The 20,191-nt window shown below is 48.9% G+C and overlaps 1 protein-coding gene across 1 annotated transcript in view; it reads left to right on the top strand.

Moving 5' to 3' along the window:
* Nucleotides 1-391: 391 nt before the first annotated feature.
* The window catches only part of IGLON5 (IgLON family member 5), a gene marked incomplete at its 5' end in the record, with an annotated part of 130,128 nt that continues 110,328 nt past the window's right edge, over nucleotides 392-20,191 (top strand). The window contains 2 exon segments of the mRNA XM_081869258.1: nucleotides 392-542; nucleotides 545-784. Coding sequence (XP_081725384.1) covers nucleotides 392-542; nucleotides 545-784 — 391 coding nt within the window.

The raw sequence follows: 20,191 nt of genomic DNA, 5'->3' as shown, positions 1-20,191 counted from the left end.
GAAGTGGTGGAAAGACTTTGGAGGGGGTTAGACGAGAGACAGTCGAGAGAGAGAGAGCTGAGGAATGGGCTGCAAGAGTTAACTCCCTTCCTCCGTTCCATCCCCAGGAGGTACCCACAGAAGATGCTCCTCTATGGGGGAAGCCGGAGGAAGGGGGCTGGGTGAGGGAGGGAAGAGGCGGCTTAACAGCCTAGCCGGGATCTCTCTGGGTTTCCCTGGCTCTGTGTGCGTGGGGGGGGGGCTTGCTCTCTTTCCTCCCCACTCTCCTCATCCCCAGCATTGCTGCAGTAACAAAGAGCCCCTCATAAATCAGCCCCCCCCCTTCCTCGGCCCGTCCCACCAGCCTCATCTCCCTCCCTCCCATTGGCGGCCCCCCTCCTTCCTCATTTGCATGCCCGGCCCCTTTCCCAGCCACCCGGACTCCGGATTGGCCCTGCCGGGCGCGTCCCTCATCTCTGCCCAGCTGTCTGTCAGAATTCTCACCCCCTTCAGTAGCTCCCTCTCTCTCCCCTCCTCCTCCCTCCTCTCTTCCCTCCACAATACACCCCCCCTCTCATGAGATGCAGCAAGGCTGGCGGTGGGTTGAATGCGAGAGCCAGCCTGTATCTCCCTCCATCGCTGCCTGTGTCTCGCTCTCCTCCTCCTCTGCCGCCTCCTCCTCCTCCTCCTCCGGCAGCTGCTGCAGCATCGCCCCCCAGCCGGCACCCAGGACCAGCCAGAGACATGCACTGCGCACTCCTGGTCACGCTCCTCTACAGGATGGGGATGCTGTTCCTCTATCAAGGTGCTGCATTCCGGCTGCGCGGGGTGGCGGTGGCGGGGTGTGCGTGGTGGTGGTTTGCGGGGGGCTGGGCTGGGAGAGCAGGAGTGCGCGGACGGAATACCCAATGCGTACCTGTGTGCGCGCCACGGGGAGACACGGCTGTGTGGCGTGCCACGGCGGTAGCGCAGTTGCACCGATGCGCTGGGAGCATCTCTGTAGCACAGTTGCGCGGTGCTCTGTCCCTGGGTCTGCAGACCAACCGAGCGCCACAGATGTGCGTGGCTGTGCGCACGATTGGGGTCTTTTTTTGGGAGGGGGGGCTACATTTCGCCGAGGTACCTTGGAGTTGTCCCAAGTATAAGCGTGGGGTTCCCCACCCCCAACCGCGTTGCAAATATCCGCGCGGCCCCTTAGGGATACGTCGTTCTTGGTCGCAAATGCATGCCACGGAAACCCAGATCTCTCTCGCCTCCCCCCCCCCACTCCCAGTGAGGTGTCACAACAACTGCATGCGTGCTTTGTGAATGCACAATTTTGGCACCTCCTTTCCAACATCCGGCTCACTCTCTCCGCCGGACCGTTCGGGCTGCGTATCTGAATGCTTACTGTACATTTCCTGCCACGGATAGCTAACGTCGGAGATGCCGGTCGTTAATTAAGTGCACCGCTTGCCTCTTTGCACGACTTGTTTGCCACGGGGTAGTTGTGGGCAGAGAGGGAGCAAGCCGCTTAAAGATCTGCAAAGGGTTCTGGCGGGTGGAGGGAAGAGAGGGGTTCCTGGGCGCAGGGCGCAGATCTGGAGAGAAACAGGAGGGGATTTGTGTGTTCCTAATATGTTGGAGAGATGACCATACAGGAGAGAGATGGAGAAGGATGGAGACACCCTGGTCTATGAATGAACGGCTTGTATGGATGCTAATCACCAGATGGATACATTGTGGGGGAATAAACAAAGAGCAAAAAGGGGACTTGTGTAATGCTTGTGCGAGAGAGGGAGGGAGGGAGATGGGATTGGGGAAAGGAAGAGAGGTGATGATAGGTGATGGTGGTGCTGATGATGACCAGAATATTTATAGAGGCATAGATGAACCCAGAGGATAGATGTTGGGATGGACGCTGTAGAAGGTAAGAGATGCACCCAGAGACACGATGCCATGGTGCTCACTTTGGGACCGTGAGACTGCAACACTGTGTACAGCACTTACTTGGGAATGGGTCCCATTGAACTCAGGGGGACTCCTTTCCAAGTAAACATGCAGAGGATCTGTCTGCTTGGGTTTTGATGCTTGGCTCTCATCCTTGGCCTGCTGTCTCTCTTTGCCGCCCTTCCAAAGCCCATCGCTCCATCACCTGATGAGAATTTGATGCCACCGATCCTGGCCTTGTGTGTAGACCTAATCTTGTCATTGGGTGGTGGTGGTGGGGTGGACAGGCATCATTGCCATGGCTTGACCAATGGTCCTGATCTCAGCGCAGATGCCAACATTGGCATTTTGGTGCGGTTGCTGGCACTGACCGTGGGGTGGTTAGGTGAGAAATTGTAAGTGTGGTTGCTTGGAGCTGTGGCACTGCAGGTAAGGCTAATGCCAGGCTAGTGCTTTGGAACACTGTGGATGGCTGTATCATTTAAAATAGGATTTTGAGAACCCTGGTGGGTCTGCCCAAAGGTCTGCCTACTCCAATGTTTGGTTTCCAGTCATGACAGGACAGCCATCTCTCAGATTCCCCCTGCACCTGGCATGCAGAGACGCACAATTCCTGAAAGAGGAGGTCCACATTCTATCCTGGGAGGCTGTCCTGGGTCTCCGCCATCAACAGATCTATCTTTCATGAATTTGCCTAATCCATCTAAAGCTAGCGGACATCATCATCATATCTTGTGGTCGTGAATGCCATAAATTAATTATATGTTACTTCTCTCTCATCTCTCCTGAATGTACTGCCAAACAATTTAACTGAGTAGTCCTGAGCCTTCATACCTTATGAGAAAGCAAGAGGAAGGTGGGGAGGGAAGGAGAAGAACTCCCTCACCCACCCTCTCTCAGTTTGCAGAGGTTGGTGTGACAGGAAACACTAGTATTAATGGTAGTAAAATCAAATCAAATCACAAGGGTCATTTGGGTGATTGTGACATCTGCATCCCCTTGTTGGCAATGAGGTTCTGGTGTGGGTATTGTTCAGTTGATGGAATTGGAAGACCTCTGGTCAGCATGAACAACCCAGACCAATCCCATACAGTGGTACCTCGCAAGACGAATGCCTCGAAAGACGAAAAACTCGCAAAACGAAATAGTTTTTCGTTTTTTGAGTTGCTTCGCAAGACGGATTTCCCTATGGGCTTGCTTCACAAGACGAAAATGTCTTGCAAGTTTGTTTCCTTTGTCTTGCAAGTTTGTTTCCTTTTTCTTAAAACCCTGCATTCACTTCGAGGAGCAACTCATAGCACGCGGTGTGGTAGCCTTTTTTTGAGGTTTTTGAAGACTTTGGTGATTTTTGAAGCTTTTCCAAAGTCCGTGCTTCGCAAGACAAAAAAATCGCAAGACGAAAAATCTCGCGGAACGAATTAATTTCGTCTTGCGAGGCACCACTGTACCACCTTAGAGACCATCAAATCTGTAGCTGCATGACCTTCTGTGGACCACTGCCTATGTATCCAATAAGGAGTTTGTTCATATTCTGGTGCTGAAGGCCTCTTCTGTGATTTTTGCCACAGCAAACTAACCCGGCTACCTTTCTGTGGGCTCTGAATAGTTGGATCAGCCTTTTATGGAACGGCCTTTTCCATCAGTGCAACACTCTTTCTTTCTTTCTTTCTTTCTTTCTTTCTTTCTTTCTTTCTTTCACAGTAGTGCCCATGCTCAAGCCATGGGTCGGGTCTGTGGACAGCAGGTGCTCTGACTCTGGCCTATTTTGAGACCAACGTTCTCACTGGCTGCTGGGGTGACATTCATTGCCAGCCAACCACTGTTGGTTGGTGCCACATAGTGGTGGCATCACCAGAATGAGCAGTTTCATTGGCAGAGCCTGATGAAGCTCAGAGGTTTTGATACAAGTAGGTATCTGGGGTTTGCGCCAGCATGGCTGGTGGGATTGGGATCTGTTTGTTGGGGGCAGGATAATGGAGGGCAGTTCAGCTGGCCCACCCAGCCCAACAGGACTACTTGCTGTTACTGCAGAGGGCGCTTGAGGTTCCAGGAGCTGTTACCCCCCTCCCCAAACCCATCTACTGTACCTAAAACCCTTTACAACAGGGGTCAGCAAACTTTTTCAGCAGGGGGCCGGTCCACTGTCCCTCAGACCTTGTGGGGGGCCAAACTATATCTTGGGGGGAAAATATGAATGAATTCCTATGCCCCACAAATAACCCAGAGATGCATTTTAAATAAAAGCACACATTCTACTCATGTAAAAACACCAGGCAGGCCCCACAAATGACCCAGAGATACATTTTAAATAAAAGGACTCATTCTACTCATGTAAAAACACGCTGATTCCCAGACTGTCTACGGCCCAGATTTAGAAGGAGATTGGGCCTGATCTGGCCCCCGGGCCTTAGTTTGCCTACCGATGCTTTACAATTTAGGGAGAGAGACCATAGCTTAATCATAGAACAGATGCTTTGAATGGGGTAAAATTCTTCGACATTTCAACTTAAGAGGAGCAGGTAACTGGCATTGTGAAAGCCCACTTCTACCCAAGATCCTAGAGGGCTGCTGGTGGTCAGAGTGGACAATATTGGGCTAGATGGACAAATAGATAGTTGTAGAATGGGACCTGTGTTCCTATGAGTTCCTATAACTGAAAATATCGGACTGAACTGCGAGCATCTCATGCAAACAAAAGTGTGGCCCTATCACTGAATTCCTGATCCATGCCAGAATCTAAATCTTTTCTGCCCAGTTTCAACATCATTCTGCAATAATGTTTTCTTTAAAAATAAAAAAAAACCTGCAGGAAAAGGCATTTTTTACACCTTCAAATGTAAAATACATATTTCGCACACTTTCCATTCTAAAAAGATGTATGTCTGCACTTTTCTGTATAGGTTTCATTCTAAAATAAGCATATTTGGAACTAAAATATGCATGTAATGCACACACTTCTGTGCATGTGAGGGGTTTTATTTTAGATGAGAACTGTCTCACAAAATGCAGAAGTGCGAAAGCCAAAGAGTAACTCCACCCCAACCTGTGTATCAGACTGGGAAGTGAAAGTGTAAATCACCCTGATTGGCTTTAAGGTGCAGTGGCTTGCGAACCCCCCTGCCAACACCCCCATCCCGCCCTGCTGCCAATGGTGGGAAATGGTTCAGTTGTCCCCGCACAGGGAGCATGTCTGCTTCTCCCACTTCGAACATTAATCTGCGGCGTGTAACGTCAGGCTCAGGACACAGAAAGTACAACTCCTTGAAATTCCTGCTTATTTGCATGCATGATTGACATCTACTCCCAGCTGATATGATTGGGATTACTTTGTTCAGAAGTATTGGCAGTGGCGTGGAAGGCTGCAGAGATTTTTCTGTTGCAGGCATTAGTATGGCTGGGTGTGTAAGGATGAGGTTGTCTGAGTTTGTGCTATTTGCACTGGCTGTTACTGACCTTGTGCCTACTGGCTTTACGCTGTGATTTTATAAACTCATAGATCTGTAGAGTTGGAAAGGACCCCGAGGACCATCTAGTCCAACCCCCTGCAATGCAGGAATTTCCGCTGAAGCATCCATGACAGATGGCCATCCAAGCTCTGCTTTAAAACCTTCATAGAAGGAGAGTCCACCACATCCACTGTCGAAAAGCTCTTAATGTCAGAAAGTTCTTCCTGATGTTTAGTCAGAATTTCCTTTCTTGCAACTTGAAGCCGTTGGTTTGGGCCCCAGCCTCCAGAGCAGGAGAAAACAAGCATGTTCCCTCCTCCATGTGACAGCCCTTAAGATGCCTATCTTATCTCTTGACAGTCTCCTTTTCTGAGCCAAGCATACCCAACTCCCTCAACCGTTCCTCATGAAGCTTGGTTTCCAGACCCTTGATCATCTTGATTGCCCTCCTCTGCACACATTCCAGCTTCTCAATATCCTTTGCCATTGCAAAGGATTGATAGGAGCAACAGGAACGCCAGTGAACAAATCTAATTCTTCTTCTTTTTTTGTGGGGTTGGAGGAGCTGTAACTCAGTGCCTCTGCTTTGAGTATAGAAGTTCCCTGGCTCAATCCCTGGAGCATCTTCAAGCTGTGCTGGGGAAACCCAGGAAAGCTGATGCCAGTGAGTGTGCACAATACTGGCCTAGATGGACCATTAGTCTGACTTGTCTAAAAGCTAATGAGCAAGACATGAAAGCTACCTGGTACTCACAGGTAGGCTATCACTGGACCTGAAGGTTCCATTCAGCTGCTGTGGCTAATAGTCTGTCAGTAGCCCAACGCTCCGTGAATTTGTCGAAAAGGTCAGGTTTGCATCTTCTCCAAAAGTTCAGGAAGTAAGAAAAAGCATATCTGTGCACACCCCTGGGCAAGACGAAAGCTCCATCTAGCCTAGCATCCTGTTTCCCACACCAGCCAGTCAAATGCCTTTTGGAACTCTGTGGGGTAAGTTAGGCTGAAAGACTATGACTCACCCAAGGTCAGCAAGTGAGCATCTTGGTGGAGTGGGGATTTGAACTCTGGTCTCCCAGGCCCTAGTCTTACGCTCTAACCACAACACAATTCTGGCTTGTCCCCAGCACTTGGCATGGAGACATACACTACCACACACCATACATTCACATTCACATGGCTTCCTGCAAAGATTTCTCGGAACTGTACCTTCTCACACAGCTACAATTCCCAGCATCTGGAACAAACTATGGTTCCTGGGATTCTTGGGCAAGTCACATGCTTTAAATGTATGGTGTGTGTGTGTGCGCAGTCGATGAACATGCTAATAGATCCCAGAATCATAGAGTTGCTCAGTAAAGGGAACTGGGTGGCTTTAAAAGAAGATTGGACAAATTCATGGAAGAAATAATGCTTCTGAATACCACAGGAGGGGAGAACGTTCTTGTGCTCAGGTCCTGATCGCAGGTTTCCCACAAACATCTGGTTGGCCACTGTGGGAACAGGATGCTGGACTAGATGGGCCATGGGCGTGATCCAGCAGGTTCTTCTTGTGTTCTTATGAATCCAGAGCTAGACCACCCTAAACAGATGGCTGCCCAGCTTCTGCCTGAAGACTTCCATTGAGGGAGAGCTCATCCACTGCCCTAGGTAATTGGTTCCTTTATCAAACAGATTGTACCATCAATAAGTTTCTGCTATCTGCCCTCCTACAACTTAAGCCAGTTTGGTCTTTTCTTGCCTGCCTTGGGAGTGCAATAGCAAACCAGCCTTGTTGGAAGGATGCTACTGTGCTGCTCCTCAGTCTTACTCAGGCTAAACATACCTGGTAGATCTACCTTAGGTGACCAAGGAAAGGCAAAAGCAGAGGAACACAGGCTTTAAGCTTTCCAGACAGGCCTCTACCATTGCACATGTGTGTGTTTGCTTGAGGGCCCTTCCGAACTGCCCTAGCCATCTGTCTGAATCTAAGAGAACGAGGGAGATGGAAGCACATTTATCTGACTTGCACCAGAACCAGGGGCGACCCCTAAAACCAGCTAGTTTGCCATAGTTTTAAGCACCTCCATGGGTGGTGAACACAGTTGCTGGCAAACTGGCATCTCTTCAGGGTGCTCAGAGTCACATGGTGACTTATTGTAACAACTTTGTGGTGAGTTGAGGCACCTATTTTTCCTGGAAAAAAAGCACTGAGTCAGACCATTGATCCATATAGCTCAGTGCTGTCAGCACCAACTGGCAGCAGCTCTCCATGGTTTCTCCATGGGTCTCTTCCAGTGCCTCACAGAGATGCTGAGGACTGAACCTGGGAGCTTCTGCAAGCAAAGCATGTGCTCTGCTACGGAGCCACAGCACTTCCCCACATCTACAGATCTATCCAGAGTGGCATTTTGTTTGCTGCATCTCAGCCGCCTGGCCCAAGATCATGCGCTGCCTCTTTGCAAATGCACCCCTGCCCCAAGTCAAGGTGCATGCTATCCAAGGCCAACTGGGTTATTTTGGCACCTGAGGCAGAAAATAAGCATCTCTCCAGCGCTCTGGCAAGAGAAATCCAGTAACTAACAATTTGCTGCCCTTTCATGACATTCAAGATCAAACCGCCTGAGGCGGGTGCCTCATACTGCCTAATGGCGGAGCCAGCCTTCTGCATGCAAAGGAAAAGCTGGGCCAAAACAAAACCTTTCCGACTCCCATAAAGCTTGAGAAAAGTAATCACCAGTTGATCCCCTCTAAATTTATCCAGCTTCCCTATGTTCACAATGGTCTTTTCGCTCAAATCGCCATTCCAGGGAGACTGCCCCATAATTTTACACCTCTTAATATTAACTGCCTTCTGATTTCCAGTCTAAATCTGTTAATGTCCAATTTGTACCTGTCGGTTTTGATGGCACGGGCTGCCAGCTACTTGCAGTTTCCACAACAGTGGCACTAAACCATACTGTACGTACCGAGTGGTCAGACGCTGAAGATTGCTTTGATCCTGAGTGTTGAGTACATGGCGGTGATGCAACAACATTGGCTTTGCTATAGGTTCGATATGGTTGGCACTCTCAACTTTGTCAGTGGCAGAATAGTCGGTTGTGATTTCTCCGAGTTAGCTTTGGTGGAAGCTGCACCTGGAAAACCTGTGCAGTGCAGTGAGGTTGACCTGATTTACCTGAGTGTATGTGATATCATGGCACCCATCAGAAAGAACCCTACTGGGTCCCAGACCAAAGGCCCATCTAGCCCAGCACCTCAATCTCACGGTGGCCAATGGGGAGCCCACAAGCAGGAGCTGGCCAGCAACTGGTCGTTGCCTCCGACAGTGAAGGGAGAATATAGCCAACATGGCTAGTAGGCATTGATAGCCTGATCTTGCTGTCTAAAAGCCATTCAGGGAATGGTCCCTCTTGGTAAGTTGTGGACTCTCCTTCCTTGGAGGTTTTTAAGCCATCTCCCATGCTTTAGTTGAGATCCCTTCATTGCAGCGGGGATGATTCTATGATTCTGTGATGCTAGGTTGGTGGCTATTGCAGCAGTGAGTTCCATAGTTTCTCTCTGCTCTACTTGAATAAATGCATTCCTTTGTCCATCCTGCATATTCTAACATTCAGCTTCATTGGATGTGCCTGACTTGTGTGTGTGTGTGTGTGTGTGCGCGCGCGCGCACCACAATTTTTAAAATATTTCCCTTTGCGAAATAAAATAAAATATCCTGCAAACTAGCTCAAGGGGGAGTGGGTCAAGATCTTGAGTTACGGAGAGTTTGTTCCTTCCCTCTCCCTTGCAGAAGCATTCAAAACTGGAGCCTCAGCCTTTGGATTGAAGTGGTGCAGTCCACTCACTGCTCCTTACCTTGGGATTCCACCGTCTCATTCTGCTGCATGTGTCAGCCTTAGTCAGCACCAGGCAAAGGTGTTGTTTGCTGATTGGCTAGCCGCAGGCTCTGGTGATGTCCGAAGCTTGTGCCAGGAGCTGATCATCAGCGAACAGTTGCGGTCTTAGTACATCAAGGGTGGTGATCTCAGGTTCAGGGACCAAATTCTTTCAGGCTTCTTTTCCGGGCACTTGGGACATTCTCCAGGCTAGCCCTGCCTCTTCTTCCAGTACAGCGGTACCTCTGGTTACAAACTTAATTCGTTCTGGAGGTCCGTTCTTAACCTGAAACCCTTCTTAACCTGAGGTATCACTTTAGCTAATGGGGCCTCTTTCTGCCGCCGCGCCGCCGCAGCACGATTTCTGTTCTCATCCTGAGGTAAACTTCTCAACCCGAGGTACTACTTCCAAGTTAGTGGAGTCTGTAACCGGAAGTGTTTGTAACCCGAGGTACCACTGTACTTGTGAACCAGCCTGTGATCCTTTGATGAAGGGAATAATAATAATAATAATAATAATAATAATAATAATAATAATACTTTGCTTGGCTGAAAGGTATCAAACTGTAACAACACCTATTGCATGAATGGAGAGAGAAACCTCTGACGTTTGCATGCATGGACTGTCACCTATTAGCCAGCCTTCAGAAAGCTGCCCAATAAGAAATGTAGCCCTTGGGTGGAAAAGAGTTTTCCACTCCTGGCTTATATAATGTTGGCTTCCCACAAAGAATCCTGGGAATTGTAGTGTGTATTAAGGGTGCTAAGGGTTGTTAGGGGAGCCCTTACAGAGCAGTGACTCCCCAGCACTCTTAACAAACTGCAGGTCCCAGGCAGGAGTGCCAGCTTGGCCCTGTGACCATGGGTGCCGGGGGTCATCGGTGCCATGCAGCATGAATGGCCCTTGTACCAAAATTTGTGGGTGCCCAGCCGCTTCATGGGGAATTTTTCTGGGTGCTCGGGCACCTACAGTCCCAGGGAGTTGGCATCTATGGTCCCAGGAGTCTTTGGGGGGAAGTGGTGACTGTTCAAAGTGGTATAAAAGTGCTTTAAATGTCTAGTGTGGGTGTCAGCCCTCCTACCAGTTATTTGCTGTGGCTATAGGTACTTCCTGGGACGCAGGTGGCGCTGTGGGTTAAACCACAGAGCCTAGGGCTTGCCGATCAGAAAGTCGGTGGTTCGAATCCCCATGATGGCGTGAGCTCCTGTTGCTCAGTCCCTGCTCCTGCCAACCTAGCAGTTTGAAAGCACGTCAAAGTTCAAGTAGATAAATAGGTACCACTCCGGCGGGAAGGTAAACGTGTTTCTGTGTGCTGCTCTGGTTCTCCAGAAGCGGCTTAGTCCTGGTGGCCACATGACCCAGAAGCTGTACACTGACGCCCTCAGCCAATAAAGTGAGATGAGTGCTGCAACCCCAGAGTCGGCCACGACTGGACCTAATGGTCAGGGGTCCCTTTACCTTTACCTATAGGTACTTCCTGCCAGAGAATCACCAGCCACTGGTGATTTCAGTGTGTGAGAACTCTGAGCAGAAGCCCCAGTGATCTACATCTTTGCCTTTTCCTAATACATTCTGTAATTCTTGGAAAAGAATCTTGAAAGTTTTCCTTGTTTAAATCTGTAGACTTGTGTAAGGTACTTTTAAAATTTATTTCTGTATTACGATAGCCGGCTTTGGGCCACCGCAATATCCTGCTGCAAAGAAACAGTTAAAAAAAGAAACAGGTAGGCAGGGAGACAAACTCATGGCTGGGATAAAAAGCAGCAGACAGGTTTATACGTCCGTCGGCGCAATTTGGATCATCGAGTGGAACAAATGTTCCTCCTTGCAATTAATCGGATTTACTTCTGCAAATTTCAGTCTAATTCTGGCTGCACAAATGCCAAAATTGGTCATCCTTTGTGTGACGTTTGCCTCAAAATCCGCCAAGTAGTAGGACTTAATTCTGAGAGAGGGATCCTAGACTGCTAACTGATGTAAAAAGTCAGCTAAGGGTCTCATTTCTCAGTTCCTTGGGGGAAAGAACATTGGAGGAGAAAGTAAAGAGAACTTCTCTCTCCCCAGAACTACAGAGCCCTAATAAGGGTTGTGAGCGCTCCAAAATATTTTTTTAAAAATTAAACCTGCCCTGTATAATTCGTAAAATATAGGCCTGCACCCAGGTATACAAACTTTGCAAAGGTATACAAAGAGAAACTGAATTCTGGGGCTTGTCTAAATTATGCAAATTGAGCAATGTTGCCTGATATCTCTTCCATTGCATAATTAATTTTGTGGTCTTTACTTAAAATGTTCCGTCATTTATTCTGGTTTGACTCATTACAGGGAAGGACAGTTTGCTATTCAGGAATTCTACTTCCCTTCAATGACCACTGAGAAACCATTTTCAGCCACCTCTCTGGCAGGTATTGCCCACACTTTTTCAAGCACAACTTGGAAGTTGTTGGGGGTTTTTGTGTGTTTTTTTAAAGACAACTTGCGGTCTTAGAAATGAGAGCAAGGAGTCTCAGAAAAACCCAAATTTCTCCAGCCAGTTTTGTGCGTTTCCCCCTGCACATGATAGTTGCATGCACAAAAATCTATGTGTGGCTATCCATCCATCCTGCAGGGCTTCAGTATTTAGGTTGAAGAAGAAGAAGAAGAAGAGTTTGGACTTGATATCCCGCCTTTCACTCCCTTTAAGGAGTCTCAAAGCGGCTCACATTCTCCTTTCCCTTCCTCCCCCACAACAAACACTCTGTGAGGTGAGTGGGGCTGAGAGACTTCAGAGAAGTATGACTGGCCCAAGGTCACCCAGCAGCTGCATGTGGAGGAGCGGAGACGCGAACCCGGTAATTGAGCAATTGAGCGCAATTGAGAACCTAAGAACATAAAAAGATGTCGTGCTGGATCAGACTAATGGCTTATCTAGTTCAGCATCCTGTTTGCACATTGGCCAGACACATGACTGAGGGCAACCCTTAAGCACAAGAGCATTGCCTGCCCGCCCCCCATGTTTTCTAGCAACTGGTATTCAGAAACATTACTGCCTCCAACTGTGGAAGCATAGCAGGAATTTGTCCTTAACCAGGGAGGAATTTCTCCTTACTAGCTTGTCGTTGGCATCCGTCTGACTCGAGAGGCAACGGAGTGTGCCTCCAGGGGGTGAAGTCAAGCTGCTGGAGAATCATAGCGCCTGCCGTGGCTGCAGAGGCTGGTAACTCATAACTGCTGCCTCCTGCCTTGTTTTGCTGCATTGGCAGCACTGAAGTGACCTCACCGGGGTACAAGCCTGGGCAGTGTGTGTGCTGGTCCTGTCTTGCCCAGATGACAAGACCCTCTTGACCTCACCGATGGGGTCCAAAGGAAAGCAGAGCAATATGTTTGGCACCAGCTTGGCTGCAGGAGTTGCCAGAAGGAGGAGTAAAAGGGGACATCCAACCATCTTAGGGAGTCCACTCCAGATTTGTGTAGGGTTTACTCCTTAGTCTTCTCTTCTCCTGAAGATGTCCCACAAGGCAGCGGGTGCAGATTTTTCCTCTGGATTTCTTCCCAAAGGCTTTCTCACAAATGACTATAGCTGCAAGGCAGCAGAGGCTTAACACCAGTTTCCCTTCTCCTAGATGGGCTACCTTCCCAGGTTGACTTGCCCCACCTGTCCCTAACTTCCCTCTATAGCAGCGGTTCTCAACCTGTGGGTCCCCAGATGTTGTTGGACTACAACTCCCATCATCCCTGAACTCTGGCCTTGCTAGCTAGGGGTGATGGGAGTTGTAGTCCAACAACATCTGGGGTCCCACAGGTTGAGAACCGCTGCTCTATAGCACATGCAGTAACTGCCTGCTTGACCACTGGACCCACTATTAGTCTTATCCGCTCAGTCCACCAGAGCCTGTCTTCGCATGCAGGGGAAATCCCTAACTCACTGAGGGTTTGAGACCCATCGGCTACCCTCACAGTAGCGCAGGACTGGGGAACCTGTGGGTCTCTAGATGTTTCTGGGCCTCATCCCTGCCTATTGGCTATGTTGACTGTGGCTGATGAGAGTTGGAGTCTAGTAACTTTTGGAGGGACTCACGTCCCCCACCGCTGCAGTAGGAGTTATTTCCAAGAATATATGCACAGCATTGATTAATCAGTTGGATTTTTAAAAGCCTTCTGATCAATTAAAAAGGAACCCCAAATTAAAGGGGGGCATTTTATTTTATTTTTATTTTTAACTTAGGTATTTTAAAATGGGAATCAGGCACCTTCATTGTAACTAAGGCTATCAATAACTACTAATCACAGCGACTGGGCACAGAATCAGAGGCAGCATGCAAGTGATTACTATGTCCTAGGAGACTTCATACCCTGATGAGGGGTCTCCCAGATGGCATCTTATTGGCCACTGTGGAAAGAGGATTCTGGACCTCAAGAGTCATTTAGGATGATCAAGCAGGGCAATTCTTAAATCCATGGTTGGATTGTTCATTCTTAGTGAGGTCTACCTCCTATCTTCTGACCCAGGAGGGAGTATCTTCTCTGAGATGATGATGCATGCATGCATAATCTAAAAACAAAGAAAGGGTGTCCCTCCCCCAGTGTTGTATTCATATGCAAATGTATGCAGATTTAATCAGTTGATCAATGAACTAAAACTCACAGTTAATTGATTTAAGATTTCCTTAACAGAGAGAGAGAGGGCTTTATCAGTTCAGACTCAGGCTGTGTATATTGTTTAAAGCACATTTAAAGCACCCCCCCAAAAAAAGAATCCTGGGAACTGTAGTTCAGCTCTCACAGGTCCACCATTCCAGCACCCTTAAACTATTGTTCCCATTATTCTTTTTCAATGTGTGCGTGTGCTTTAAATGTGTACTGTGTACACAGCTTTGGTAAAACAGCTCTCAGTTATCACTGAAGGCATTGATTGAAATCAGAGGCTGCCTTTCCTATTATTGTTGCAAGCGTCCTTTATTAATAATGCAAGTGGGTGGGCACCGGCCTGGACATCATTTGCAATGCTGATGTTGATTCTCGATTATCAGCACTAATGGAGAGCAGCCCCAAAGATTCCAAAGAACTCGCACAACTAGTTTGGCACACCCAAGAGAGATTTGGAGACTTGCCACATGGCAAGGGAATCCCAAATCAATTTGCGAAATGGTACTGACGGGGAGTGGGGACTGCTTTTCAAAGGAGAGAAAAAAATCCCACTGGATGTACCCAAGCCCTCGGGCATGCCTGAAGTACATCTCTGGATCCCAGCCACAGCATTCTTGCTGGTGTTGTTATAGTTACGGCAGAAATGATTTGGTTGTGAGGCCGTTACAAAAGCTGTGTTCTGGATTTCCAAGAAACTTTCACCTTAACTCCCAGTAAAATTCCATTACTTCCCCAAACTGCTCCGTGTTCAGGGACATGTTGACGATGCCGAACAATGAATTTCTTTGTGCGTGTCTTTTAATTGAACCATGATTAATACGCATTTGTTCCAACGTTAAGAGCCGCCTTGCTGAATCAAATCAAAGGTCTGTCTAGGCCAGTCCTTGGTTTCCACTGATGGGTCGTCTCAAATTACCTTCTACTCTGAGTAGACTCATTGAAATTAATGGATCTGAGTTAGTCATGTCCATTGACTTTAGTAGGACTGCTTGGAGTAGCACTAGCATTGTATACCACCTCAAGTGACCAAACAGATTCCAATAACACTTTCTGCTGAAACAGCAGGGTTTGGAATTGGGACCAGCAGGGTGAACGTGCTGAAGGCAGAGTTTTCAATGAATTCCCTGTGCTACCAAATCTGATGAAGTTCCTGTTTGGGCTGAAAGTCAGCAACCACAAACACCCTCCCTTTTCCTGCTGTTCTTGCATGAGTTTAGAATATTTCCCCAATCCTGGCTGGTACTATCAGTTTGCTGTTGGCATAGTGGTTACTGTAGTCAGCAACTATGGCATATGTCAAATTTGAACAGCTGTAGATCACCAGGCAGTGATTGCCACATTGGTCTTCTACACCTGTGCTTCCATGGGCACCTATAGTGGCTGCCCACACTGCCAACTGTGCCAACAGTTTAAATCTGAGATGTTGTTGGACTCAAAATCCCATTATCCCCAGCCAGCATGGCCAAGGGAAGATGGGAGCTGTAGTCTACATGCTGCCCATCTGTGCCACTCAGCTTCTTAGGGGTAGGTTTGTGGTTGATTATTTGCGGCTATTTATTTAGCAGTTTCACATCCTGCTTTTCAACTTCAGGCCTCTAATGCAGCTTGCAGCATTTATGGACGTCAAATGGATACACCAAGAACCACAGACTTAAAATGAAAGCAGAACATAAACATGTTGTTCCCTGCAGGGCAATTGGTGTCCAATGGCCCCATGGTGGGAGAGGAGACAGTCCAGGTGGAAAAGAACTATGGATCTACTGCTAGCTCTAGTGAGGGTAGGACTACTTTGAGCTGCCTTTTCCATGAGCAGAAGCATCTTCCTGAATGGTGGAGCCCCTACCATCCAGCAAGTGGTAGAGCATCTGCTTTGCACTCAGAAGGTCCAAAGCTCAACCCCCAGCATCTCCAGGTAGGGCTGGGAGAGACCCCTGCCAAAATTCACAGAGAGCAGCTGCCAATAAGTGGAGGCAATATTGAGTTAGATGGGGCAGTAGTCTGTATAAAGCAACTTCCTATGTCCCTATGGGTCAGACCAAAGTGTTTCCCAAACTTGGGTCTTCAGCTTTCCTTGGACTACAACTCCCGTCATCCCTAGCTAGTAGGACAAGTAGTCAGGGATGGTGGGAATTGTTGTCCAAAAGCAGCTGCAGACCCAAGTTTGGGAAACATGGATCTACCTAATCAAGCATCCTGCTTCCCACAGTGGCCAAACAAATGTCTCCAGGAAACTCACATAAGATGGGCTTGCTCGATCCGGCCAATGGCCCATCTAATCCAGCACTCTTCTGGCAATGGCCAACCAGAAGCCAGTGGCAAGATTCTGACAATGGAGGTGGAGCATAGTCATCATGGCTAGCAGCCATTGATAGCCTTGTCCTCCATGAATGTAAGAGCAGCTCATGAAGGCCTTGCTCAAAGTTGCTCTTCAGCAACTGGCATTTGGTGGCACCCAACCGCCTGGGACCTGGAGGTTCCACATAGCAATAATGACAAATACCCATTTTAGCACCTCCTCTTTCAAAGCCGTCTAAGCTGGTGGCCATCACCACATCTTCTGACTGTACTGTCTTCCCTTCCACTTTGGGTATAGGAAGATGTAGTGTTTGGAAGATGTGTTTGGAAGACGCAGTGCTGTCCTGGAATCTGTTCTGCGGTTGCTCAAACACTTTCTTCCTCTGCAAAAGAAGCTTCCACTTTTCTGCCTCATTCTCGGGAAATTTTGTACAATTTCAGTGGGTGTGGAGCTTAACCTCAGCACGGCGAGGATGCCAAAGATGATGTGCGTGTTTTTTTTTCTTTCTAGACAACATATATCCACCATTCTGCAGCCTCCCTGACTGCCTGAGCTTCAGGTCCATTGGAGGAGATAGCCATGCACCCTTAGAATTGAAGGGTGGGCACCCAGGAAGGCTGCAGAGCGCAGGCCCCTGGAGAGATGATTTGTAGAGTGACAGAAAGGACACTCAAAGATGCCACCCAGCCATCTCAGGCGTAAGGTAAACAGTGAGCACAACAGAAAAATTGCACCCATGAGCATTTCATTGGAATTTTTTCTCCCAGTTGATAATTTCCAAATGCATTTCTTTTCTCATTAACCGATGGAGAATAGTTAGGGTCAAGAGCATCCAAGGGAGACCTTTTCAGCACAGCACTAAGACAGAGGAAGCCGCTTAATACTATGTGAGATTAGTCCATCCCTGCTCAGTATCGTGCAAACTGACGGCAGCGGCTCTCTGGGATTGTAGACAGGACTTCCTCCCAGCCCTGCCTGGAGACACCAGGGACCTCCACGGACCTTCTGCATGCAAAGCAGATGCTCTACCACTGAGGTGCAGTCCTTCCGCCCTTGTTGGAGCCAGCTGGAAGAGGAAGCAGAGGCATTTCTGCCCCTGCATCCTCCTGCCCTCTATCCAGAAGGCTTTCTGCAGGGTCACAGGAGCCAAAGAAAACCATGGGCCGGATGCTGCCTGCGGGCTGCCAGTTGGCTACCCCTCACCCAAGCCACCCCTGCCAATGTCATGGAAAGTGTGAAAGCAGCATTTCCAGGACAAAGTCATTTCTTTACCAGCCCCCTTTGCCAGTACAAATGCTAAACTGGTGGCTTGAGGCTCTCGGGTTATCAGTTCTGCAGACTCAAGCGGTAAAGGTTTTCTGGGTTGGGCTGCTTCAGCCTGCGAAGTGTTGCTGCGTGTGTGTTTTGGTGCTCCTGCGTGAAAGAGAGAGGGGGAAAGTACTGCGTGCCGAAAATTAGCAGGTCAGGAAAAATGACCTGCACATAATTTTTCTCCTAAACAGTCTGTTTCCCACCCCCTGCATCAGGCAGATGCTTCATTCCTCATGGGGGCGGGGGGACATGCAAATAATGCCAAGCAAACAAATGAAAACCTGACAACAACCCACCTAGACGGAGCATGACGTGGCACCGTCCGGGAGAAGCTATGCTGCCCGGATCCTGCCGAATGTATAAACTGCTCTTAAACCTCTCAGGGAAGTGTAGCAAGGTGCTATTGTATCCTTGAAATGGTTCGCAGCTGTACTGTGTAGCAGGAAACCTTCAAGGAACATGACAAGTCAGACAAGGGTGCAGAAACCTCTACAGGAAACATTTGGCCCTCCTCCAGCCCGCCCTGTAGCAGAAGCTCATTCACTTTCCCAGATAGACTCCTCAGGGGGCCTCCGTGTGACAAGGAACAAGCTGGATCTGCATATGAATTGCAAGGAGACAATAAAGGTCACGCCGAAAGGCCTCCCCTCCCCACGTGTGCTCCATGTCAAAAATCAAAACCCAGATTCTGTAACTGGGTAGCCCAGTTTCTGTGATCTGAAATAACCCATGCAAACAAGCCGAGTGACAAGGCTTTCTGTGCATGCATGAAAGTGGGAGGGAAGGTGGGGAAGTCCACCAAGATTTTTCTCAATGACCATGAGATCTAGAACCATACTTCTTGGGTCAGATCAAAGCAGAGAGCCTCCTGAAGGTGCAAACCTGTAAAGAACACAGCTTTTAGCCTGCGTGTGCTCCTCACTAAACAGTGTCATGCACAAAATAAGTTAGATTCATGAGAAGCATTCAAATTAAACATTTTTTGCATGCGCTTTGTTCATTATGCGTACTTTATTCTGCTTGCACTGGTCACGGGAAGGCCTTGAAACCTTGACCCCTCAACGGGAAATCTAGCTCTGCCCTGCCTAAGGTTTCCAAGATTTCATGAGATATAGCTCACACAAGTGTTCCAATTTTACTGGGACGTCCTGGATTGACAGAAGCCACCCTGGCTTCTAAGCCCAATCCTTGACATCCCATTTTGGCTCCTGAGCTCTGGCCGCGACAGAGCATGAGACCAAAATATGGGCATTTTTTGGTTCTGTGCTGCGGTGCAAGTCAGTTGGCTCACACCAGAGCGCTCACACCAGAGCGCAGGAACAAATAACGGAAGGAAAACATACGTTGACCTCATGCGTCACCACTCCTCTCCTTCCTTTCGCCATGACACTTCTGGAAGTATATCTACAGTGCAGGAGGAGGAAGAGAAAGCTGGTCTGGTCTGCATGGTATCTCCAGACCCTGTGCAGGCTGGGCCAACCTCCTGCTAGGCATTTCCCAAGGCTGCAGAGCAGGACTTGGAAGACAGCAGACAAAGGTAGGAGAAGGGGATGGAGTGAGCAAAAGGGTTGTAGCGGTGAGTGGGTGGGCAAGGAAGGGGGCAGTGGCAAGCAGGAGGCAAGCAGGCAAGTGACTGGGTCACGGGGTCAGGGGGTGCTCTGAATTAGCATCCCAAAATGTTGCGGGGTATGCATTTTCTTAACATCTGGAAACCAGAATGCTTTTTTAAAAAAGAGCTGAAACATGAAGGATCCCAAAGCCTAATGTCTGCCCTTGAATTCCATGGTTGCCCCAAGGATAGTCAACATGGACTATCTCCAACCTGTTGAACTCCATCAGCCCCAGCCAGCTTGGCCAATTGTCAGGGATGATGGGAATTGTTGTCCAGATTTAGTAGAGTGCAACTGGTTCAGTTGCATTGAGCTCAGGGGCGCCACAAGGGACGCCAAAACTATTATTTAGAATGTGGCGTGAGAGGCGAGGGGACGCCAGACTTTAGCATCACAAAGGGTGCTTCTGAAATTTGAGGCCCCAAGGTCAGCCACTGCCCCTGGGCTACAGAATACATGCAGGTTTAGCCATAGTCATTATTGCACAGTGGCTGGCCCTGAGCCTTGTGAGGCCCAGCCGTTCTGGGACCGAGATAATGCAGCACATAGTTAAACTATGGAACTCCCTTCCACAGGAAATAGTAATGGCCACCAACTTGGGTGGCTTTAGAAGAAGACCCTGATGGACTGCAATTCTCATCATCCTTGCCCACTGGCCATAGTGACTAGGGCTGATGGGAATAGGAGCCCAACAGTGAGAATCTAAAGGACCACCAGTTTCCTTATTCCCGCCCTGAGAAGCCTCTAAGCCCCAAACAGCCAGGCAGGTCACCCGATCAGTGGCGCTGCTTCCTTTGCTCGTGCCCGGGGTGTGCTTGCACATATGCATGCACCAGGCAGGACTAGGGGCAGGGCAAAGAGGGTGAACAATACCTGCTGCGCCAGCCCAGCCTTTACCGTCGCCGGGTTCACAGGGCTGTGCTGCACCACCTGCCTGCCCGCTCATGCAGGGGGGAGCCCGGCCAGCCAACATGGCCCTTGGCAGGTGCATCCCTCTAAGGCTGGCCAGGTGAGGGTGGCGGGGTCGTGATGGCAAGGCAAGGCTGGGCTGTGGGGTCCAGAGATCCCTGGCAACAGGAAGGGTGAGTGCCTGGTTTTGCGCGCCCCCCCCCCATCATGCACTCAGGGATACCTTCCCCCGG

This window comes from Podarcis erhardii (assembly GCF_964252035.2).
Source record: "Podarcis erhardii genome assembly, chromosome: 7".
NCBI classification, from domain to species: domain Eukaryota; kingdom Metazoa; phylum Chordata; class Lepidosauria; order Squamata; family Lacertidae; genus Podarcis; species Podarcis erhardii.
This window is presented reverse-complemented; position numbering and strand designations above follow the sequence as displayed.